This window comes from Furipterus horrens, unplaced genomic scaffold, assembly GCF_987537825.1.
Source record: "Furipterus horrens unplaced genomic scaffold, mFurHor1.1.pri manual_scaffold_6, whole genome shotgun sequence".
Lineage (NCBI taxonomy): Eukaryota > Metazoa > Chordata > Mammalia > Chiroptera > Furipteridae > Furipterus > Furipterus horrens.
The window spans coordinates 122167189-122194015 of record NW_028327176.1 but is presented as its reverse complement, the minus strand read 5'-3'; the positions used below and the strand labels follow the sequence as shown (position 1 = coordinate 122194015).

The 26827-nt window shown below is 33.1% G+C and overlaps 1 protein-coding gene across 6 annotated transcripts in view; it reads right to left on the bottom strand.

The window, feature by feature from the left end:
• MYO6 (myosin VI) overlaps positions 1-26827 on the bottom strand; it is a 142502-nt gene that overhangs the window by 32225 nt on the left and 83450 nt on the right. For all 6 annotated transcript variants that reach the window (XM_090282678.1, XM_090282680.1, XM_090282679.1 and 3 more), the window contains exons 10-22: positions 24555-24635; positions 21794-21974; positions 18565-18709; positions 16333-16490; positions 14101-14192; positions 12408-12480; positions 10054-10181; positions 7510-7605; positions 7019-7192; positions 3834-3872; positions 2588-2681; positions 439-569; positions 267-344 (exon numbers count right to left, since the gene is read on the bottom strand). In XM_090282678.1, the coding sequence (XP_090138804.1) occupies positions 267-344; positions 439-569; positions 2588-2681; positions 3834-3872; positions 7019-7192; positions 7510-7605; positions 10054-10181; positions 12408-12480; positions 14101-14192; positions 16333-16490; positions 18565-18709; positions 21794-21974; positions 24555-24635 (1470 nt within the window). The remainder of the gene's footprint in view (positions 1-266; positions 345-438; positions 570-2587; positions 2682-3833; positions 3873-7018; positions 7193-7509; positions 7606-10053; positions 10182-12407; positions 12481-14100; positions 14193-16332; positions 16491-18564; positions 18710-21793; positions 21975-24554; positions 24636-26827) is intronic.

Below are 26827 nucleotides of genomic sequence, written 5' to 3'. Positions count from 1 at the left end.
AGAAAAGCTTTCAACTTGTTTAAAACAAAAGTATTTTCTGGCTAACCTGTGTTTAAACAAAAAATCCAATCAACACTCTGATTCCAATACTTCCAAAGCTGAAAAAAAACTGTAACTTCAGAGTACTACACACTGCAAACATCTCACTTATTTGTATATGCATGCTGTTAGTGATCATATAAATCAAGAATAATTCAAATCAGTAAACACTAACCCCCAACTATTCATATTCATCATGTCCAAGTTTAAAATAAAAATGCATTTACCTTGCCAGGTCTGAAAAATACTTTTGTTAACCCAAACTTGTAGTCAATTTCATTTAAGCCCAAAGCTTTAAAAAGAGCCTGAAAAATAAAAGTTAAAAAGTTAAAGGACAACTAGGAATTAATAAGAAAGATGGCTATAGCTAAGAAATTTAAATTCAGGTGGTATTTGTACCTTACAAAATAGTCTTGGATCTAATCTTGCAAGTTTATCTGGCATGTACTTTTTATACATGTTGTAGAGTTCATGAAATGAAGCTCGTGATGGGAAACCACCCTGCATCAAGTCCAAAACAGACACCATACCTAGATTAATAAAAAACATATTATTGTCAATCACTGTACAGAAGTCAAAACATAACTTGTGAATGATTAACTTTACAAACTGATGTTTAGAAATGTGCCATTTATAGGAATTATTACAAGGAAATATTACACAGAAAATATCACATTTATACTTATTGTGTCCCAACTTACTCACCAGCTATAACTATTACAGCAAATTTCATCTAAAACCACCTTGAGCAAACCTTTTTTTAAAGATACAAACTACTGGTCTCTAGAAAGCTCAAATCTAGTTTATATCTTTTTTTTCCTGCTACAAAACTGTATCATAATCTCAGTCTATAAGGCCTGCATTAGGCCATTTTCTAAGTCCTGAGGTTAATTTTAGAATAAGCAGTCAAACATAGTCCCAAGTTCTCACCAGTGCTTAAACAAAGCAAATAGACAAGAAAGGAGAGCTCACCATTTCACTATAAAGATCTCCTTTCATTCACCTCTCAAAAAAGCTAGTCTATAGGGATAAAGAGTATAGAATGCATATCTATTTTCAGTGAAATTCTAGTTAGGTGGTTAATTTGAGCCTTTCATGCTTAACCACCCAGTACACATGCTCACTGAACAGCACCTACCACCCCCAGTGACTAGTACGGTGAAGGTGTCACTGTTCATGTATGCTCATTCCAGTCCACTCTCCTTGGCTGCCAGGTTACATCGATGTCATGCAAATTGCTCTCATTATATTAACCATGGCTGGGCTTTTTCTGGACAGACCTCATATGATCAATATTGAAGATTCAGGAAAAGGTAGGAAGGGATGGATTCCAAAGAAGTCCAGTCCAAGTAGGAAGAGAGGTACCTCCTATCTTCTTAGCAGAAGGGAAGGTAATGGAGGTAGACAGTAGTGTTTGGTAGACAGGTGAAGCTCTGAGGTGTTTGTTTATTTGTTTGCTAAAAGGTGAGGCTGTCTGTTGGCAGAGGCTCAGAGATTTGAGGAGAGCAGGATGGGTATGACGAGTTTCCATGGAGAACCAGAATATGCTGACCAGAGAAACTTGGCAGCGTGGGTTTCAGAGTCCTTTAAAGGTTAGTAAGAGTGAATTTATAAAGGTGCCAATCCGTCTTGCTTACCCCTTATCTATGCAGATCAGGAAAAAGGACAGAATTAGATTCATCAATAGCTAAAGTTATGTAAGAGGGATCAAAGGTAGATCCGATTGGGGGGCCCCAGTTTTTACAACTGGGGGAGGGTTGTTTCAGAAAAAAAGTACATACATAAGTACAAAATACAAAAGAATACAAAATCAGGTGCAGGCCTGCAGAAGGAGCCCATTAAATAAGGGACCCCAAAGCATAAGCTTTATAATATCATAAATACACCTCTGAGAGGAGCAAAATAAGGAGTCAGAGAGGCAAAAGAGTTCAAGGAAGTGTCACAAGCATGTGAAAGATTAAAAGGAAAGGAGAGGACCGATGCTTTGGGAATAAGTAGTTCAAGCAGAATGGAGGATGGGCAGAGAGTGAAGGGAAAAGTAGTGAGCCTGGTGCCTAAGACTTCCGTGATCCAGCAAGGTTAAAATATGGCAGGTGAGAGGGAAAGTGATAGTTTTACCAAATGCACGAAAGTTCCACAGAAACTGAGGCCGTTGTGTTGTTTCCATTTTTTGTAAGTGGTGGTGCAGGAAGCAAAGACACCAAACCCTACCTCCTGCCCAGCTACGTGGGTAATGAGAAACAAACTGCTGGACTGAAGAGGCCATAGAAAAGCAACCCACTTAAGGGAGCTCTACATGCTTGTGAAATTTTTATAAATTTTACTTTAATGATGTCAAATAGTTTTATTTCACAATAAATTATACCCCAATATTGCTCAAATAATTTGCCAGCCATGCTTTTCTTATAATTAAAAGAAGATAAAAACATTATTATATGTAAAAATCAAGATAATTGTGAAATACTTGAAAACACTGTACATACTAAATTGTATTTGAGCTTAAGATTGCTGACACACACTGACACAGATTATAAATATAAGGAAATACCTGAACACTGAAGTTGAGACAAAATCTGAGCACCTTCAAAGTGGTGGCTTGTCATCTTTAAATTAGGTTTTATACAACGAATAAAGCTCGCTCCCTAGGAGAATAAAGTTGCATTTTAAGACAATACATCTAGCAGTCTCATTTTTCTATTGCTATGAATACCAGCAACTTTCAGTGCATATTACCATTAATATCAAATATTAACCTCTTTCAAAATAATCGCTATGTGTATATATATGTCAAGTCACTATGTTTTACTCTCAAAACTAATATAATACTGCATATATAAATACACATTTGGATAAAGAAGATGTGGTACATATATATATACATATATATATATGTATATATATATAATGGAATACTACTAAGCCATAAAAAAGATGAAATACTGCCATCTGCAACAACATAAAACGGATCTTGAGAATACTATGCTAAGTGAAATAAGTCAGCCAGAAAAAGCTGAGAACCATATGATTTCACTCATATGTGGGATATATGACTGAAACTCATAGGTACAGACAACATTATGGTGGTGACCAGAGGGAAGAGGGGACAGAGAATAGTAAAAGATAAAGGGAACCAAATATATGGTGACAGAAGATCATCTGACTTTGAATGGTGGGCACACAATGCAATATAGGGACCATGTATCGTAGAAATGTACATTTGAAACCTATATAATCTTACTAACCAATGTCACCCCAATAAATTTGTTTTTTAATTAAAAAAAAATAAAAAATTTTAAAAACTTTAAAATGTAAAATAATCACTACAGAACAGAAAAGTTAGGATACTTTTATAATTTAAAGCTTAGAATAAATGTCTGCATTTTATCCCAATATTAGAAAAATAGTATATTTTTGAGTGGCAAAAATTGTGCTATTCTAAAAAGCCTTTCACTGAAATATTTTAACATATTTAAATATGTTATCTTTAATACTAAAAAAATACATTTTCCTTCTCCATAATAACTAATTATTTTCACTTTCTCGAACTACAGGATAATCTTAATAACACTCAGAGAGTTCTATATATTTATAAAATAATTTGACTTCACATATATATATTTGACCTTTTTCAGAACCAACTTAATGACAAGCATTTTAAAAACCATTTTCTTAATAAGGGAAGTTGGTTTAAAATAAATTTCTAATTATTCCAGATTTACTGTGCTTATTTGAATAAATATTAACAATAGTTTAAGAGGGCCATTTAAAAACACTGTTTTTTTAAGTATACTCACAGTACTTCGAAGTTTATCCAGAAGCAAATTTAACTGTGTCTGTAAAAGAAAGGAAATCACTTTTCTTTTCAAAAAGCAAAAACACACAAGGTCACAAGTTACTATTAGCCTTTCAACATTAGAATAAACTAACATGCAAAAACATGGGTATATAACACATTATAATTAAACAACTTCTAATACTTAAACTCTTTGACAATAACATGCAGAATATATGGCTAATATAAGGACAATAACTTATTTTACTTATACAGAACTTGTATAATTAGAGGACTAAAAATTAGCAGTAATAAAACACATACATGCACACGTGCAGGTGGGATGAGTGAGGAAAGAGTACAAGCAATGAAGAAAGTGAATGAAATGCCGAGATGCATTCAATAAGAGATCGGCAGAGCAGCATCTGAGCATGTGGCAGGTGTAGCTGTGTCACACTCCATTAAGAATGAAGGCATGTTTAAAACATACACTAGTGGTATATATTTGGATTGTTTCATGTAACACTTATCATAAATAAAATTATCCTGCCTAGCTGTAGAAACCCTCCTTACTATTTAAAACATTTCACATCTCAATTAATTTTAAAAGCTTGGATAGTTTTCTCCAAAATAAACTGACAATGAACTCTACAAGTTACTATGTTTTCCTGTTTTTCATAATATTGAGTGTTATAATTTAATCTCATTCAGTACTAATTTAATTCATGTATTTGCTTTACTTCTCTGTAAATTAATTATATAAAATTCTTATATTGATTTTATGCTAAGATGTTTATTATACTTACAAAAGATAAATTAAGATGGTATTTCTTAAATTAACACATTGAATCACAGCTATATTTACTACTACTAATAATAATAGGTATACTTTATTGAAAGCTTTTCATTGGCATTATTATGCTTAATCTGCACAAAAAAACCAAAGCATACAGCATTAGCCTCCTTTTACAGGTGAAAACATTGAGGCCCAGAGGGATAAATTACTTGCTTAAGATCATGAAGCTAGTCATAGCAAAGCCAAGATTCCAACATAGGACCTAACACCAAAGTTCATTCTCTTACTAGTAACACTGCAATATAGTTCAGACATCATAGGCTTAAGATATAATCAATCTGGGCCATCATGCAACTGAAAATAAACTGTAAGAGCCACTAATTTGGAAAGAAAAGAACTGTCACCATATCCATGCTTCTTAATCCATAGACTAAGCACAGTGTTCTCCAAAACAAAAATAGAGTAAATCAGAAGAGTAAAATCAGCAAAAATAAACTAATAGCAGCTGATAAAAGAGGGAAAATATCAAAAGTCAAAGAACAGCAGTCAAGAACCATAAGGCATAAGGGTAAAAAGCCTTACACAACTTATGCTTCATTTGTATTTTACTTTTACTTTAAAGCATTAAAATACTCATGTATATAATGTAATGGCAATAAGATTTCCATCAAAGAGGATTACTTTTACTCTAACACGAACAGTAAAAGGGTTATGTTTCAATAACCTGAAAATGTTGCTTTTCAGTGGAAAACTTCCGGTTGTCAGTGATGTTGGACAACTGAAATATTATTGGAAATGCTAGCCTCTTTTGTCTTTTATTGCCTCACATAACTTGAATTTAATTTAATGAGCTATTCTATTATATTTAAAATTAAGAATTACAGTTAATATTTCATTTCAAAGTATCTCACACAAACATATTTTGAAGTTTATTTTAATGATGTCAGTCAGTTACAGCTTTCAGTTTAATGTACAAAATATGTCTTATTACATATAAGCAATTTTAAGGCATTTCAAGTCTCACCATAGAAGAATACTGTAATCTAAAGAATGTTTTTATTTATACTGTATAAAATTTCATGTTCTTACCAGCAATACTATTATATTCCTACTATTACAGGAGGAAAGTACTTAATAAATGATATCCATTTCATTAAATTAATGTTATTATATACCTACTCAGAAACTTAGCAATATCCAAATCAGAGAAAAAATCCTTCTCAAGAGAAACTCATAATTAATGAATATAACATAAACTTAAAAACTTTTTACTCAGTTACTTTAAAATATAAGTTTTCTCTTACCATTTATGTTTCAGCTTAAAAAAAAATAAAATCTAGCTTTATAAACATGACTTTAACCAGTTAGTTATTTAGAGGCCATTTCAATACACAAGGGATTTCAGGAGGTTTACACTGTTGTATCACAGTATTCTGATACTTAAATATTACTTTTAATTACATCATTTTTAATACTTACATATATGTAATGAAAGGCATATGTAGAGTTTTCTTGTATATATAAAAATACTTTATGGAAATTTGTGAGAAATTAATTCTATTTCTTCCATGTCATGTACTACTTTAGTCTTTAAACTTTTAAATTATCTTTTTTATGCTAAGTACTCAACAATTAGAACCAATTAGTACAGTAATGTTCCATTTCTAAGACACATCATGTGATAATTCCTTGTCAGATCTCAGAGAATAAACTCCTGATCCCAAATAAATAAAACAAATGAAATGTTCTTTTATGTTAAGCAATTTGAAGGGTTTGCCACACAGAGCACTAATCTTTTACAGTTTTTAAAAGCTTTAGTCGAATTGCAGCGTAATATGCACACCCATAAAGCACTATGAGAGAAAACACACTGAAAATAAATTGCAAACTGAATCATGAACTTGAGATAGCCTCTTTTTAACATGGCAGCCACTCTATAAATAAGAGTCTATGAAGGTGATCATTTACCTGAAGCCCCTGGCTGTGCCTGCTTTTCCTCTCTCAACTCACCTAGTCCTCTCTAGCCATCCCGAGCTGGACTACTCCAGCTAAAAGAAAACTGCTGAGTGAGGAAGGAAACAGAAAACACATGGGAAAGAGAAGGTTTGAAGGTCAACCAGACAGTAAGCGAAGCAAGAACATTAGAAGAAGCAATCAGATATGTTAAGCACCAAGAAAGAAGATATTAATAAAAATAACAAGAATTTCTGTTATGTTCAATTACTATACTTATTTCATAGGGTTGGTTTTGTTTTTTTGCCAATAAATTATCAACAATTCAGGGTTTGCTCTTTAACTTCACTCATGAAATTTCTTATAGTGCCTACATTATCCATTATAGAGCATAAAACAATGCATTTTATTTTAAGTGCAATAAAAAAAATTTCAAGCAGTATATTTAACACAAATACCTTAAACTTGTTTCCCACACTGATGAAGCTAAGTTTTCCTGCTTTTTGTTTAGTGTCTTTGTTGTTATTTGTGGATGATTCAAATAATTCCCGTATAAACTTATCTCTGGACTCACATATTAAAGATTCAAGAGACATATGTAAGGCATCATTATTTTTTTCCACAAACTGAGTCTGAAAAACAAAGCAAACAAGAATAATTCGATCTATCCTGTGATAATACCCCTTAACACAGCATTGTCCAACAGAACTTTCTGGGATGACAGAAAGGATAGAAAATGGTCTATAATCTGCTTTGTACAACATGGTCACCACCGGCCAATGTGGACACAGAGTACATAAAGTGGAGCCAATATACTAAGGAAATAAATTTTTATTTTATTTTTTTTACTTAATTTAAATTCAAATAGCCAGATGTGGCTGCAGGTGACCATATTGCACAGCATGGCTTCACCATCAAATGGTTTTATCCTGGTATAAGTTACACTCACTGTTTCATAGCACACTGCTCCTGCGAAATGCCTGATAATGAAGCCTTCATCATCTCTGATGTTCCTATGAACTGCCAGCTTAGACTTTCTGGGAATCTAAAAAAACAATATACACATCAGTTTCAGATTATCAAAAATACATTAACATAATTCTCTTTAGAAAACCTGTGGGAGGTGAAATACTTAAAGTTATAAAAACCATGTTCATACTTTACACAATTATACTGCTTTTTAAATATCTAGTAAACCTTGAAGTACCAGTAAAATCTAGCAAATGTTTGTTTAGAATCTCTAAAGAAATAAAAAAAGATTAAGACAAAAAAGAAATCACACTATTTAGAAGCATGCAAAGCATAGTGGGCATTTTATGAAGTTGCCAGCCTATGTCAAAAGGTTCTTGACCTTGGCTGCTAACTTAGAATCACCTGGAGAACTTTTAATCCTCCCAAAGCCCATAGCATTTACATTAGGTGATTCCTAGGTGCAGCCAAGGTTGAGAAGCATTGTTCTAAAGAAATACCTGAAATCAGCACAGGGACTCTCCCACTGTTCTAAACCAAACATCCTAACATGTTTATACAATCAGCCTGAATCTATTTGAAGAAAACTAAATCATTTTAGGGTTCTACTATGTAATTATAATATCTCATATTTGTATTATATTTAAAAGTTTCCAAAATGCTTCACATAAAAGATCAATCTGACCTTCAAAATAACCTAAGGTTAAGAAAGTCAATCTCATTTAAATATGAAAAAGCTCAGACTTTGGAATCGTACCAGGCTTCTTCAGGGTGAGAGAGCTAGCAGCCCTGTCTGTGTGGGAGGTAATACACCAGCATGAGTGAGGGTGAGGGCCCTGGAGTCAAATGCCTGGCCTGATCCTCAGATCCACCATGTCCCTACTATGTTGAACATGGCAGATCACTTAACCTCTCTGTGCACATCTCATCTCTAGCATCAGGATAAAAACAGAGTTTACCCTCAGAATACTGGGGGGAGAATTAAATAAAATAATTCAACCCTTAGAAGAATGCCTGACACATGATAAGTATTCAGTAAATGGTCTTTAATACTTTTATTTCCAAAGAAATACAACAAAAGTAATGGTCTATACAAATTATAATTTACTGTCTTCTTCTTGTTCTCTGTTGAGAAATGCAGAGAAAGTCACAATTTTGTTGACTAGTAACCAGTACCTTTGGTAAAGGTAATCATGGATCCATAGACTGGTCATAACAAAAATCTGTTAGCAATGAATAAAAGGACTGGATATACCTCTCCAATCTTAACAAAAGTTTTGTTGAGGATACATATTGTTTTATTTCTATCTCTGCTGAAGTAAGAGAAACTAGCTCCATATTACAGGAAACATTTAAGGATACAGAAGTAGTCCAGGTTAATGGAAGAGGTGGTTGTGGAATCCAATCTCTAGATAAGGTTATCACAATTACATCAGCTTTCCAAGTAAATGCATTCAATCTATTTATCTAACACATTCTTAATTTTAATTAATGATATAAGAATACTTGTCAATTCACTTAAACTCATAGTACCATTAAAGCAATGATTGTTATGCTATGCTACAATTTTAAAACAATAAACAATATGGGAAGCATTTGCAACTCTAACCAACTTTTCTTTTTCTTCCTTTCTTCATTTCTTTTTTTGTTGTTCTCTGTAAGATTAAAGAAGACCTATCTTCATGGATGAGATTATAGTAGTCCCCCATTATCAGCATGGAATATGTTCAAATACCCCCCAATGGATGCCTGAAACCACAGAGAATATCGAACCTTATACATACAATGTTTTTTCCTATACACACATACCTATAATAAAGTTTTAATCTATAAATTAGGTATAGTAAGACATTAACAACAATAACTAATAGAACAATTACAACAATATACTGTAATAAAAGTTATGTGAATATGGTCACTTGTTTCAGGGGATCCCTTCCTGAAGTCTTGTATAGGTTCAATGCTTCTTATTTTATTTCTACTGCTCTCTGTGTCTGTTTTGCCCTTTAGCTAATTCTTCTATTGCTTTGGCTTTTATGACCCTCTCTATTGTATTTTTCATTCAAAACTCCCTAGGAAAGAGCATCAGAATGAATTGCCTAATCACTAATATGAATTGCTCCCGCCAGTCAGACTGTAAACCACAGACTTCATTGCTAATCTTACAAACGTGCAGACAACTGGTTGCTTGTGTCTGTGGGTGCTAACCCATGGAACATGAATAGGCCACATGATACTAAACAAAGCAGCTAATGGCCCCTTAGCTCAAAAGGGACAACATAAAAACAGCAGGTAAATCTTTCTGCATATATTAAATAGGTGAAATGCATTTTCCATCCAGCTAAAAGGGCGTTGGTTAGATAGATAGATATTAAATGTCCCTCTATAGAAGATGCTATGCTGGGTAAATTATAGTTGCTCTAAGCCCTACATAACTTATGATTCTAATTATTTAACAACTAGTCCATCTTTCTAAAGGTTTCTCTTCCCAATCAAAGTCTAAACTCTGGAATGCCAAACTCACAGTGAGCCGGAAATGATCCTTGTGTTTCTGGTGAACTGCAGATGTAAAGTGTTGATCACTTGGCTGGGGAAGGCGATTCTCTTCATCCAAAATATCCAGTATTCCCACTAGCTTTGCTTCAATTAAATCTATTTTTAAAAAATTAAAATACAGTGAGATAAAAACATTTTAAAGATATGTAAGCAATTTACTAACCACAAATTACAAGGACTAGCCAGGAACAATGTAACAAATAATTCTATAAGTACTGTCTCAAAAACTATGGAGAGCAAGTAAATTTTATTTCAAATCTGACAATTTATTAGAAAGTAATATCATATATTAATATAGGTTTTAGAAAAACAACTCCTTAAAGAAAGTCTCTAGCATAATAATCACTATTTGTGAGGATGAGGACAAGAAGCTAAGGAACCAGAAATCCCTCCTCTTTCAGATGATATCTACTTTCAAAATGATGTAAAAACTACAGAGGCTTCTGAATGCAAAGCTTTTAAAAACTACTAATAGATATTTATTCAAATGGTTTCCAGCACAACTTCAGTAACAGCACATTTTCATGTTCCTTTCATTTATGTTGTTTGACTTTCCTGCTTGTCCTGAATAACTGTAAAATGTAAACTGCTTAAAGAACTGTTAAACAAGATGGACTCTAAGAGCTATAGGAAATATAAAAAGAAATTCAGATTCTAACTGCATTGGTCAGAAAATTATACTTTTGGGGCAACTAGTGGTAGTGAAGAGTGGAGAGGGGATTGCTGAACAAAGCTATAAATGGAAGTATTTTAATAGATGAAGAACATGTGGAAGTGGGCTGAAAGGGAGGAGTTACAGCCAGGACAGCACACCACACAGGCAATGGCTTAGAGATCTGAGAAGGGATATGGTCCACAAAGGGAATGCTGAGTGGACCAAGGAGGATGTGTAAGTGCTTTGAAAAGTTATACTACTATAAAGAAGTATAATACTATCTTGTCCAAATCTAGTACACAAGTTACTGACTCAATTGTCAAATTGGGTTCTCAAAACTGTTACTGGACTGAACCAGGCCCAATTACATAGTAGTTGTTAGCCAAAAGATAACTCTGATTAGATTTTATGATAAGGCATGTATTTTATTGCGAGGCAGCAGGCAAGAACATGGGGCGCGGTGGAGGGGGTCACTTTCCAAAGTGGCACCGGCTGAACAAAAGACTGGAGATGGCTTTATTCAGGAAAATCATGCATAAACATCAAGGTGAGCTTTATCATCACATGCATAGGTGGGGACATTCCTGTGTATGCCCAGTCATGCCTATGCATATATCCGATGTTCAAAAATGGCAGAAAATTAGTATTATAATGAGGGTATAATGAGCATATTTCATGAAGAGGTCAGAATAGAGTTCTCCAGGCCACTTCAGCCAGCCTCAGGCAGTTTGAGCTGGACCAGCACATGAACTTCTCCCTGAAGAAGCAGTTCTGGCAATCATCAGTCTCAGGGATGGCATAGGTATGGAACAAAGTTAAACTAAGTCTCAGAACTTCTGTTAAACTTAGCAAAATTAAAGGAAATGATTACACAAACCTTAGAGCACCCAGGGTGCTCTAAGGGGGTTACAGGTTAATTTCAACAAAGTTAAAAACTCTAAATAAAAGTTAGTCTTGCTAGACTACCCACGAGGCTGCCATGTATATATATTAGGTTATGCAAGGCTTATCCAACAGTTCATTTTAGATGGGGTGGGAGAAGAAAGGAAGACTGAGCACTAGCTGGGTAGTGACAAAGGAAGGATTCTTTATTAATAAACACAGACAAGGAAAACAGAGACCCTATTTTCACGCTGCACAGTGTTATCTGGATGTGACACATGGAACTTGTGAAGCCCATTTGCAATCAGCCAGAGGGTGCAACCAACACGCAGAGAGCAGAGACGGGGTCTGCAGAACACCCAGGCAAACCTCACCTGGAGCCTGGCTACACTATGAACTTCCTCACGTGATGTAATATATCCCTTCGCGGCTTAAGCAACTATTCACATGTTAGCCATTTGAGAAAGAAAATATTCCACCTGAAACTAAGTATAATATTGAATGTCAACTGTAATAGAAAATTTTCTTTTAAAGAATATAAAATATTCATCATAGTAAGTAAAAGAAATTTTAGGAAAACTTTCAACATATCTGAATTTGATGCCTTGCTAGGAAAAATAACTTCCTAGAAATACTAGAGAAGTAAAAAACATCCATCGAATATCACAGTTCCAATAAGTTTTCATAACCAGTAATATCAGTTACAGAACACAGAAAAATTACTAGTAAAAACATTCACTATATATTCCCACGTTTCCAAAAAGTGAGGTTAAAAAAATACATACCTATACAGTCCTGATTATCCACATAATGCACTTCATTAACACCTAAACCTTCTTTTTGATAGAGTTCTTGTTCCTAAAAATTAAACAATCATAATCATGGATACGGAAATACCATGTGATATAAAACGGATTCATTGTTTTGTACCATTTCTGATCATAACATTTACTTGATTAGTCAGACTACAAAAGTTCATACACACTAGTTTTAGGGCTGAGGAGTTTTATAAAACATCAGGGAAGCAAAATCCTTACCCATAAAGCAATGTGAAATAAAAAGTTAAACAGCCAACACAACATATGATTTACATATGTGCACATGTTCCGCCTTGCAGATATGGAGAACAGCTATACACACATACAGATATCTGTGTATAAAAATTCAAAGCCAAGGAAAAACCAGGGCTTTGAGATATTTTTAGTAATTTAAAGTCAAATCTATCAGTAGAATAAACCAGGGGTCAGCACATTTTTTCCATAAAAGGCCAGATAGTACACATATTCAGCTGTGGGCAACACTGTCTCTGTCATAACCACTCAGTCATGCCATCGCAGCATGAAAGCAGCAGCCCACACGTCACAGTAAATCAGGAAGCATGGAAAGGAAGAATTAGGATATGTTAAGTGAAAAGCAGACAGGTAAGACTTCACACAGTAATGGAAGAAGATAAAAACATTTTCAAAGAAACTATCTTAACTGGTAAGTACTTGTTTTACCTGTATATTTATGCCAGAATTGGTTTAACCATAGTATATAATTAATGGTATATAAAAGCTGGAATGTGCTGGGAAACCCATAAAGACAAAATATAATAAAAATGTAGAAAAAGATGAGTGGAAATGGACATTTCAAGTCCAGATAAAGCAGAGAATAGAATTTAGAAAGCAGCAGTGCTGATATGATGGGAATACAGTGTTGTAAGCCTGCAGCCAGGAAGATGAATTCAACCTGCAGAAGTCACTGGTCTACTCTGGGAATTAATTTCTTCATCTGTAAAATAAGGGGCTGGACTAAATTACTTCTGAGTTGTCTTTTAAGTTTATTACCTCTGTTCGGTAAAATACATCTCAAATAGCTCAGGGAAGGACAGGCAAGGGTATTGATAGGAAAATAATGGAGAATTTGAATCCATGGGGGGAAATGGAGAGCCTTATCACAAATCAACTGATCAAAGCTACCCTTACTCACACTGTACTCTGAACAATTATAAAATAACTTTCCTAGGCTCGGGATTGTGAGTGTCAGCCATGCCCATAGCTACCTATTTACTACAGGGAAGATCCTTACAGTCCAGAGACGGTGCACAGGTAGCGCACGAAAGCACTGCCCAGAGGCACTGCGGCCAATGGCCCCACTGAATCTCCTGACTGGGTGGCTTTCCTGCCACACACAGACAGAGGGAAGCAGGTAGAATGAGCAGATGCAAGTGACACATAGGACAGGAGGGAGATGCTGCAGTCAGGGACAAGAGTAGAAAGTCATTGGCAGTGGCAGGAGTAAAGACAACAGACACAGAAAATGAAACATGCAGAATGTCAAGGCTAGTAAAAGCCAGTGGGACCTATGCTGGGCACCTATGGCTTCTTGGGCCACCTTACATTAAACCCCGTCAATCAGGGTAATTTCAGCATGTCTCTGGTCCTTGAAACTTAAAAGATTAATGCAGTTTTTAAATTAAATTGCAATGGTAATTACCTCCTTCAGAATCCTTTCATTGAAAAATTGTTGAAGTTTTTCATTGCAATAGTTGATGCAAAATTGTTCAAAACTGTTATGTTCAAAGTACTCTGAAAACATAAAACCAGGATCAAGAGTCATCATCAGATCAACTTAATATTAATAAATTTATCTTAGGATAAAATGTTATTGTATCAATGCTTAATTTAAGATTAGGTTAAAAAAATACATGTAATTGTTCCATACTCTCCAAATGCTGTTTCAAGACTTAAATTTTGTTGGGAATTAAAATTAAGTATTAAAAATACCTTGCTTGACAAAAAGGTGTTTGTCAAAATGAGATAAATGTCATGTAGTAAAATATAAAATATAACTTTTAACATAATTTAAACACAGGTGTTTAATTAAAGGACTTAAAATAGTAATGTTTTAGATTTTTTTCTGTATAATCTGCAAAATTACAATTATAAAAAGTTATGGATACTAACTCATTTCTAAAATGAAGGAACTGTATTATAACATTATCTCTAAGTCCCTGCAGCTCTAAAATGTGATAATTCTATGTATTGTGTGCGTTATACTAAAACTAGTAACAGACCAGGAAACAAATGTCTGAAGATCATGAAATCTTAAGTCAGTGATAAGTGTTTCTCTATCTTTGAACAAAAGGTAATGATTTATTATATATTAAAATAAATATCACATTAAAGCAAAACTCTGAATGTAAACATTTAGGCCTTCCCTTGGCAAAGGTAAACATACTAAAAGGAGGAAAATAGCATTCATACACAGGCAGAAGAACATCCACAATGAAAAAGCCCAAAATAAAGTCAGATTTACTTTGAGATTTTTACAATACATTCATTCAGAATAAAGTAGCATTCAGATGTTGGAGACATTTCTTGTTGCACAGTCCCACAGTTGTTCTCAAATATTTATCTTGATATCTTAACCATTTAGTGGAAACAAGTTATTAGTTGGCATCTGTTAATAATTAACACTAATGATGAATTTTTACACAATGAGCCTGGCCTATATGTAAGGTCAACCTGTACCTCTACACCGTACTCAATGGTTTTAATGACTTAATTCTCTTTATTAGTAGCACTTGAGATTTTACCTTTACTCAGTTGCATTCACTTAAGAGTACAGGGGTATCTATCTCCTAACTATAGTAGATTTTCAAATAATTTTTTTAATCCTCATCCAAGGATATGTTTATTGATTTTAGAAAGAGGAAGAGGGAGGGAGGGACGGGAAGAGGGAGGGGGGAGGCGGGGAGAGGAGAGAGAGACAGAGATGAAAGGGAAACATAGATCGGTTTCCTCTTGTATGAGCCCTGACCAGGGATTAAACCTGCAACCTAGCCAAGTGCCCTGAGTGTGGATTGAACCCACAACCTTTCAGGGCACGGGTTGACATTCCAACCAACTGAGCCACTCGACCAGGGCAAGTAAGGTTAATTCGTTAAAACACTGATGAGAAAAAAAAAAAAAATTCCCAGGCAGGGCTAATATCTGTGTGGAGTTTGCACATTTAACCCACATCTGCACAGGCTTTTCTGATTACTTTGGTTTCTTCGTACATCCCAAAGCTGTGCGGTTTAGGTTAATTGGCCTAAGTTGAGTAAGTGTGGGTGGGTGAAGGAGGTGCCAAGTGATGGAAGGATGTGCTCTCCAGGGTGGGTTCCTGCCTGGCACCCTGAGCAGCAGGACAGGCTCTGGCCATTCATACCCTTGAAGTGGAATAAGTGGTTTGGAAAACAATCCTTTTAGTTATTTTTAATCATCTTTTTTATATGTATGTATAGCTCACATTTATTTCCATGTTTAATATTTTATTAAACATTATTTAAAAGTTTGGTGAGGTTTTTGTGACCAGAAATATGCCTAGGAACTTAACTCTTGTTTATATCAATTAGCCTATAGTAAAACTGGTTTTGTTACAAATCTGTTCACTTAAAGTCACAGTTTCCAAGAACTTAAGATGACATTAAATGAGGACTTACTGTATAGTGGTTTCAATCAACATGTTTTAATTTTAGCATTAGGGTGACCAAAATCTATGACTTTTTTTTTTTTAAGCATCAGCTTCCTATTTAAATCATGAAATGTAAGTAAGGACATATAACTGAAAATACACCAAGTAAAAAATATTATAAAAGGAAGAGTTGTTTTTTAATATGTGAAAAAAATGAATGAAAAAATATCCAACAACTAACTACAAGCTCACAAACAAAACTATACTTACCAAAACCAGCAATATCTAGGACTCCAATAAAACAGGATGATGTTTCAAAAGGAAAACATTGATTTACTCTGTTTACCACATGATCAAAAAGATGGCTATAGACTGTCTTTGCCAAGGCATCACGAGCATTGTTTGCCTGCTCCACTTTCAGGGGTACCCTGTAAAAGAAGACCACATCCATCAAAATTCTTCAAAGTAATGTACTGTGAAAATAACGCCAGATACCCCAGATCAAAGCACATCTAAATATATCCATTGTGAAGTACAAGATAGTTACAAAAGGTCATTATGGATAGGCACAGACAAATGGGGCTAATTAGAACAGTACAAGAGGAAAACTAAAAGAATTAATCTATAGCTAGATTTTAAAAATCTATTGCTGAGAAGAACTTCGGGTTCAAAATTATTTTTAAGCTTAATTTATACTTTACTGTACATGCTGAATATATAAGAAATTAATGAGAGGAATAATCTCCCTTTTGACTTTCCTTATATACAAAAGAAATTGTGTTTAATTTGGAATAACTTTAAAAGTTCAGTAACTTGTTTAACATTGTTTAGGAAAAAGTGTTTACATCTTAAAATCTGAACTGTCCAACTCTATGATTTAATATAAATAACTACATGGTACAACAGTATCAGATACTGCAGATACAGACACACAGCCCTTGTCCTCAAGAAAATGATAGTCTGATGAAGATAGACTGTCATGAAAGAGAATTTACAAACACCATACTAAATGCTATCATAAAAATAAGTATGAGGACCATGGGAGCACCAGGAAAAGAAACAATGTCAAATTTGGAAGTCATTCAGACATGAGTGACATTTGAATCCCTTCTACACAGTGGTTTGCCAACTTATGATTCCTACAATGAAACCCTTTCCTAAAGTGAATGTTATATGAACACTTCACACATAAAACACATAAAAGAACTGCTCCTGAACAAAGGGGAGAAAGAGGAATGACACTGAGGACCACTTATTTGTGCTTTTACCAGCCTTCTCTAGGGTCTCAGATATATCTCTAAGGAGACAAGCAACTCTAAGGCACGACTATACATCCTCCTTGCTGAGGTATTCTTTAGAGTAAGCATGATCTGGAATTAGCTTATCAATGAAACAGACTAACCACACCTTGGTAATAATTCAGAAAGTGTAATTTTCTGAATGAATAAAAGTTTTTTTAAATCCTTATTTTAATTTGTTGAAAATTTTTCTGAACTATGTTGCTAGAACTCATTGCCTGCCCTGGATAGCAAAAGATAGAGGATCTGACTATTCCCCTACAAATGAGGATCTTACAGTGCCTCAAAATATTTCCTGGATTATCAATTTCATTTTATAGTACTGAAAACAAAAATACCTAAAACATAGGATATGGAACCAATGTGTCCATTGGCCCAGATACAACCTAGATGTTCTTGGTTATTGATTTTAAAAATCTTGGCTAGCCTCTGACTTTCCTGTCATTTGTAATTTCCTGTAAATGAAGAGTCCTACGATAAGGGGAAATTCCATTTGCTGAGTGTTTTACTAAAGCAAGTTCTACTTAAGAAATTTTAGTGCATGCCATTTGCAAGGAAAATCACTTTTAAATGATCAGTTACTTTCTGAAACTAAACTAAATAATGGTGATGTTGCATAACCTTGTCAATATACTAAAAATCACTAAATTGCACACTTCAAAGAATAAATTATATCTCAAAATATATAGTTCTGAAATTTTTTCAAAAAGAACTGTCATCTAAAACAAATACTGATACATAATCAACTCATATAGGGTGGAGCCAAAATAGGTTTAAAGTTGTTCATATGGAAAATAGTACAATAATTAACTACTAATAACATAGAAATAAACTGTGTTTCATGTACTCACAACTATAAAATTACTTTTGCCCCATTCTATATTTTCATAGCTGCACAAAAATAAATCTCTCTTTTACCTTATAAATTCCCAGTTTGTGCCATGCATCATATCTGTAAGAAATAACTTTAAGAACCATGGAAATCAGTGTTACTTTTTATAATGGATTATTGTGGTGAGATGTACAGAATTTTGATCTATCAAGCACATGTTTTAGAACATTATTATGAAAAAATTACTCATACATAAAGATCAGCTCTAAACCTCAGTGTTCTCAAAAAAAATAAATAAATAAAAATAAAAAGATTTCTCTTTGACAAACCCCAAGGCTGGACTTATACAGATCAATGCGTTAAGGAACTTACTTTATAACTGTTCCTTTGGTGCCCCCTGCTGTTGTTAGCATGACTCTTGTAGTTAAACTTACACGAAGATCATCTTGATCTAAGCCCAGTAATTCAGCACAATATTCCAATGACTGAGTAGATTTATTCTTCAGATTACAACCACCTAATGAAAATATATTTTAATTTAAATTAATAACGTCACATTAGTCATATTTTTCAAGTTCCAATTCTTAGAAGTATACCTCACTTATATAAAACAATGGTATAGACAAAGCTTATCTATGACCCTGAAAGCAAAAAACATTAATGATGAATTCTAATCTTTGTTATATATTAAGTCTCTGGGGAAATGTAGTGCTTTATCATTAAAATTCATATGACTCCCGAAAACTTCATTTCTACACACATATGCATTACCTAAAATTATATAACTCTGAAAAAAAAATGACCACCAATTCATTAATTTTATTTAAATACTTCTCTTTTACTATTTTGCAAAGTTTCTAACACATTTATAGGAATTTTGTAAAGCTATTATAAGAAAACATTTATTTAAAAGTTTTAAAAAGGCAAAATACTGTAAAATAATATAAGCTTTTCATGTTACTCCACCCCTTCCAAAGCAGAACTTCTTTGAGCATTTAAAAAATATTTTGTTATAATAACATATTTTTGTTATGTGGAACTTAAAAAGCATAGAAAGTTCCAATAGGTATTTTTTACATTTCCATCATGCAATATCTTTTCAGTAACAGTGTCTTCTAAAAATCTACTAGAGAATAAATTTTCTAATAAAATAATTACAAAAATATTCAGAGCACTTTCAGATTGTAAGGAAATGCCAAATTTGAGCTCTCTAGTGAGGAAAAAAAACAATTCTAATTAGAAAGAAAGCATTTGGATCTACAGGAAGGGTCTTAGCAAGGATGAAGGCTAATATAATAAAATCTTAGCTATTAAAATAAAAATAACCTTTTTAATTAATTCTTTTGATTTATTGCCTCATTCTAATCCTCTCTATTGCTGCCCATTTTCCATTCGACAGAAAAACATTTGATAAGAAAAAAAAAAGATAATGTAAATATGTGCTATGTGCCTTTTGACAATTTAAGTGCTTTTCAAACCAACTAAATCACACCACCTTTATGATCCTTCACGTACATCTGCAAGTTCTACCTCGGGATAATAACATAAGGTGAGAAAACGCTTACCACTTCTAGCAACACTTTCAAAGTGTTCATAAAATATTCTAAACCCTTTTGGTGTTACTTAGATCTCCCACATGGTCTCATGGTATAACAATGACACAGAGGAAATGAAATGTGTTTTAACATTAATTAATTTTCAAAATAAATTTTTAAATCCTTCACAAAAACTAATAAAAAATTTAACGCACACTGAGAACATACTTGGTTTTGCTTTTTTTCTCATTTTAAACTGGGAGTAATCTGAATTTTTATTTTACTTATTCAATAAAAATACAGTGCAATTACTATATGCCAGACATAAGCATTCACACCATTTTATAAACATATAACTCATCTATTCCTTTTTATAACATGAGATAGGGACCATCGTCCCAATATACAGGTAAGGAAACAGAGATGGAGAACTTCAGTTGCTGGCCCAACGTCACAAAGACAGTTAATATGTGGTGAACAGTCTGGTTCAAGAGCACTACGCTATGTACATCTGATGTTATTGACTTCACAGCATCACAGGAAATTAAATTTAAAAGTCACCAAGACTGTATTTAAATCTGCTCATTCATGTATCATGACTTATGGGAAGGTCAATGACTAGGAGCTTTGAGTTATTTACACATGGGGAGAACCTAGCTTTCACATCTATAATTTCATTAATAACCTTTTACTTATGCACAGGTTGCACTTGAGTAAAATGGAGATAATATCCCCTACCTCATTATCTTTTATCAAGTTTAGATTATGATGAAATACAGTATATAAAGGGTCTTGCACATAGCAGACACATGTTCTTTTAAATTTTCTTTTTCCTTACTCTTGTGTGCCTTCCCTATATGCATACTATTACTAGATACACTTTAAAAGCACTTCTCATGGATTATTTTTTCATTATTTCACAAATGAAAAACCAAGGCTCAGAGAGCTTCTGGGATCTGATACCAAAGCCCATGTTATTGACTACAATATGAAATGGTGCTTATAATTTTCTTAACTCAGTCTAAGATTTCTTTTTATTTATTGATTTTTAGAGAGAAAGAAGGAGGGCAAAAGGAGGGAGGGAGGGAAGGAGGAGAGGGAGAGAGAGGGAGAGACAGACAGACAGACATTGACTTGTTGCTCCACCCATTTATGCATTCATTGGTTAATTCTTGTATGTGCCCCGATCAGGGACTGAATCCACAACGCTGATGCATCAGGACAATGCTCTAACCAAACCAGCTACCCAAACAGAGCCAGTGTAACATTTTTAAAAAATGTATTTATGTAAGAGTCAACACTTTTTCTCTGAAGTGTCAGATTATAGGCTTTGTTGGACACACAGTCTCTCTGTCACAACTACTCAACTCTGCCACTGTAGCACAAAAGCTGAAACAGATAAAAGACGTAAGTTGGGTGTGGCTGGCTATGTTCTAACAACATTGTCTTTACAATACAGGCAGCTGGTCAGACTGAGTCATGAGCCATATTTGCTCCCTGTATTCACAGAATTTAAAGGTATATAAAATTCTTATTCTTCATGTAAGACTATTTAGAGTTGAAAAGCTATCATCATGCCTGCATTTAAATGCTCTTTTCAATCTGCATAAAGCTCAATCTGTTTTCATTTTCCAGTAATAAAGTATATGGGCTTATATGTATTCAATGGTCCTAATTAACTGATTCAAGTTTAAATTAATAAACCCCCAAAAATGTGAAAATAGCTTAATAGATTGTAGAGAATTATTCTGTGCATTTATTATGAAAGTATAATATCAGTTGAAAAACTTAACTGAATATGACCCTGGCAGTCAGTTACTTGTCCTTCATAAAATGAGTTTATTCTTCATCAGTATACTAATTTCTTCAAAACAGAGTTCATAATGACTAATATACAGCATCCTTCATTTGCATAATTCATCATGTAACTGTGTATTCTAGAAACTCCTGGGCGTTAACAACCCTGTACACAGATTCAATTTACATATGATAAAGAAATGACTGAACTTCTAATTTTACTGCTCCTTAAAACAAAACAAACAAATAAACAAAAACCATAAAAAAACCTGAACTGCTGCCGGCTTCCTCAAAATCAATATTTCCAAGGTGCAGGACACCAGCTACTACCCGGAACAGATCAAGTTTTTCTTCATCATCCAAACCAATCTTTTTCATGGCTGTGCACATTCTAATAAAATCTCCATGGTCATCTAACAGAGGATCTTTCAAGGAACCTGCCTTAAGATACTATAAAATAAGAAGACATCAATTAACTGCACTTTACAGTATTTAAGTATATGAAAAAAAATGCAGGAGGTCTATTGATGCACTATATAGCATGCAAAAATAAACTGTCAGTGGAAAAACTTTAGTATTCTAACAATTCAAAAACTAAATAGCTAGGCAAAGTATACACAGGATCTCTGCATAATTTCTTTTAACTGCCTATGAATCTAAAATTACTTCAATAAAAATTTCAGTCAAAAAATGAAATGAGATGTTTTCCAATTAAATTACAATATTACTGCTAAAGCATTATAATGCTAAGGTATTAGATTAAAAATAAAAATTGAGCAAAAAGAATGTAATACAAGCGGTTGAAGTGAATCAACATGAACCACAGGTCAAAACAAACTGAGGCAAAAAAATTGTTAAAAAATTTTTAAATCTGCCACTTAGCATTATATCCTTTTAGGTTAACTGCCATCAACTGCACTAGTATTCAACACTAGGAAATGGTGAACAGGCTAATTTTCATGGCCTGAGAATCATTTTTTAAACCTTTCTGCGTAAGTACATATGAGGTAAAATGCATTAGTAAGCATTATGCTCACTCTGAGAATTTATGCAATGACTGAAAACATTCCAGAAAAAAGAGAGAATTCGCTTTCTCTCCTAAAAGGACATGCAATCTAAGTATTCGTTTAATAGAACCTATAACAAACTCAGAAAAGTCAGGCCTGCAAAAACTAAAAGGAGAAAAATAAAAGTTACTGGACACTGAAAGGTTGGACTAGGAATTTTCCAGAACTTGAGAATGTAGAAGTAAAAGTAAAAGTTAGCTAATACAGCATAAGTAATGGCCATGAAAGACACCTCTAGGAGGCTTTTTCCTCCCAGTTGCCAATGACTTTCCAGCTGAAGCTGTGATTGTTTTTCCACAAAATTCTTTTAAAATGTTTAACTATGTTTGTGTGAAATTTCTGGAAAATGTCTAGATGAAGAAATTTAATTTTATTCTTAAAAGCAGCAAAAGGAAACATTCAGGTGCAGCGAAAGTTAACAGAAAACATACATCATGCAGAATTTTTAGTCTTTCAATTGAATGGTTACTTCATTTAAAAACTGTTTCAAATCAAATGTTAATGAATATATTACACTTATGAAGACTAAAAATACTGCATTCTCCTAAAAATTACACACAGCTTAAAGAACTCAAATGGAACTAGGCAAAGGATTCTAATTAGTCAAAATGATCACCTCATCCTCCTGATAAAGAAGACATAAAAAGTAATTTAAACATATTAATCCATTGTTTACTTATATATTTCATACACCAACTCAATAATACGAATAAGATTACTAACAAAGTATGCTGATACTAGGATCAGAAAGAGTACATTTTCTTCATAGGAGAGTACCAAGAGTACGTTACTCTTTAAAGAGTAAAATCCAGTTTTTCTTTCCTTTTTACTCAAATTATTCCATGCCACAGGACGTGTCTCCATTATCTTGGTGGAAAGAATACAGTTGCTATATTTTGATGATGCCTTATGAAAATAAAGGTTACCATGACAAAGAAAGATATGATAATAAACATTAATGTTACTTTTTTAAAGTTCAAACAATGGATATAACAAAGTAGTTTATAATTTATAATTTGGACATCTGTGTCTAAAATGATAAAATGTCAACTTTAAAATAAACTCCTTAGAACTCAAAATAATGACAATTTGCATTTGCTTTCTCTTTTTTTCTATGAATATAATAAAGACATAATTCATCTCACTCATTTTGAAAGGAGTCAAAAGCATCTGACTCTCAAATGTAGAAGCATTAAAAACTGAGTACAATAAAAACTTGTTCAATTAAATATTCAATATAAATCTCTTAATGATATGAACACAGTATGACTAGTCCCTCTAATCAATCCCTACCTGTATTTTATAATTTAAGTTTGCTGAGTAGATATAATACCACTTATTACTTAAACATTACATATTACATTTATAAAGTTTATAGATTTTTAGGTTAAGGAATTAATATTTTTAAAATAATGTTTAATAGTATAATTATAAATAATTACTCTTAGAAATGTAAACGCTTAGTAGACCTATATATAAAACTTTTTATAACATATTAAATATTTTTTAAAGGAGAAAACACTAATATATAAGCATTAATTCATAATAATGCTTACTCTACTTAGTGTCCACTAAAAAGCTTATTTCTGCTTTGAAGCAGGCAATGATAAAGGACAAATTTTATACTTAAACTCAAGTGGGTAAAATGAGGGTACGTTTCAAAAATACTAGCAAAGGATAATTCTTAGGCAATTCACCACCCTCATGCTGGGGGGAAAGAAAAAAAGAGGGGAGCAGTGTTCTGATGCCTGACCAAGAAGAACCAGAACCCACGGCTCTGTAGATACCAACACAAGCACAAAGTACTACATACACTCACAGAGAGATCTGGATGAGTTTTAGTTGTTAAAGTATAATCCTAAAAGTAAGAAATATTATTTGGGCTCTAAAATAAAAAATATATATCTTTAAACATAATTTTTTTGTATTAAAGATTTTAATTAAAAAAATAAGTCTACTATACCTCGGGACTTCTTCTGTTCTGTAAAATTTGTTTGTCAGTTTCTTTGTTAGCAAAGTATCTAGTGCAGCCTCTGTTTAAATACTATGACAAAGAAATGTAAAATATAATTAACAAATATCCTCAGGAAAATAATACGGAAGACAACACAACTTACCAAGTAGTGCTAAATATAACCTGAGCATCATTTAATCTCTCATTTAAAATCGGTACTTCTATATAAGCATTTCATTCCTACTAGTCAAAGTAGGAATGTTAAAAATCCCAGTTCCTCAAGGTAGATTAAATTAAATGATTAGCATAAAAAAATCAATACCATAAAACTTTCCTATATTTAAAGGACAGTAATTTTAAATATTTTCATTGTCAAATATCTTCATATGTACTACAGATAGATAATGAAAATCATCTTACTAAATACGTAAAGAGTTTCAACACTGTGATTTAATATTTCAAGTAATATTTTAAATTCTAACTAACAAATATTATCCTTAAATTTTTCAATTTTTGCTTTTTAGAATCAGTTCTTTAAAATATGCCTTTCATATTTACTGACAGTTAACAATGACTATACATAAATTACAATATTTGCTATATGAACCTTCATAATTATTCAAATAACAATTTCAGCTTTTACCTCAAGGGTTTAGTTTGTTGCCTAGAAGCCTTTTAAAGACCACATGCTTTCAAAACATAGAACAAGGGAAGTAGCTGAGAAGAAAATAATACTATAGTGGTCTCAAAAAGAACCTATGACCCACCTTTAGGGGAGTAAGAGGAGGGGGTAGAAAGGAAGTACACAGGGAACATTAGGGAAAATTTTTTAAATCATCTCTGCCTCTCTTAAATCAGGTCACTATGTTTTCACACATCATGTCATGAATTCCAAGATTAAATATATGACATCACATAGATACCAAGAAAAAAATTATAGTAAATTTTGAGTAATTTTGGGATGTATTAATATTTTAGATGATCAATGCATCTATTTTTCCCTTCCATTATAATGAAATATAAAAATTGGTTAAAACCAGAAAATGGTATGTAATGAGTTTTTTTCCTAACCTAGAATCTTCGGGAAGGAGGGGTATAATACTGGTTAACATTTTCAACTATTTCAAAAAAGAGCTCTATTACTTAGTAAGATAATTGTAGCTTAAAAATAGAGCCCAATCATGTTTTCTTTGCTATCAAGAGTTTTATCCTCCCACCCAATTGTTTTATTATTTGGCTTTTGGACAGATGGACAATATAAAAACCTAGAAAAAACACTTGTTTCTTCCTACCCTTCTGTAAATAGAAAGTTGTAACTATTTTTGCCGGCCATTCTCATTCTATCCAAGCTTTATTTATGTTCAAGTAACTTTGCATGACTATAACAAATGCTTCCATAAAGTTGGCAAAAATACTTGAAAATTGTGAATAATCCAAGAATTTTAAACCTTTTATTTTACAAAATACATGTGTAGTTAATACAATTATTTTCAAACACATGTATCTCTAGAACTCTTCACATACTAATTTGGATAGAGTAACAAAAAACAAACTTTGAAAGTGTTCACCATACTATACTGTAGGGTTCTCCTTTGTCTTCACAACCGTATCTATAACTTCTGTAAACCACAGAAAAGCTTGATGAAATTACCAACAGACTTTCCAATCACTTTAAGGTACAATCATTCAGGGAGAGGAATACAGAGGTGTACGTGTACATGCATGAGAGGAATATCCAAGACAGGAGATGTATTTGGGTGAAAAGTACTGCTGTTCCTCTAGTCCCCCTAATACCAAAAGACTCTCTTCTAAGAGAAAATTATGCCTCCCAGTTCACACTACAGAGATGGGAAACTCTCTGACCTGATAAAGAATTTCAGCAGCTTCACTCTTAGAATACCTACCACCGTGCCAGGAAAGACAGTACATTCTGAGACACACAAAAACTATGATCCTGAGCCTTCAAGCAGAAACGCTAGATTAAGACAAGAGTAGTCTCATCACTTTATCACTAACTCATTCAGGAAGAAGCCACATCATCATTATTACATTTCATATTATTCACAGTAATTTCTATTCCTTTTCTAAAAATCAGTGTAGAAATATGTCTCTTCTACTTTCATGAAGATAATGTGGGCAACTGCAAGTTCTAGAGAAGGCTGGACATTTTAGATGTATACAAATAGATGCAGTTATAAAGCATTTTAAAACAATAAAACTAAAAAATTTCCAAGTATACATTAAAAGAAACTAATTGAAAAAAATAAATGCTGGGTTGCAAA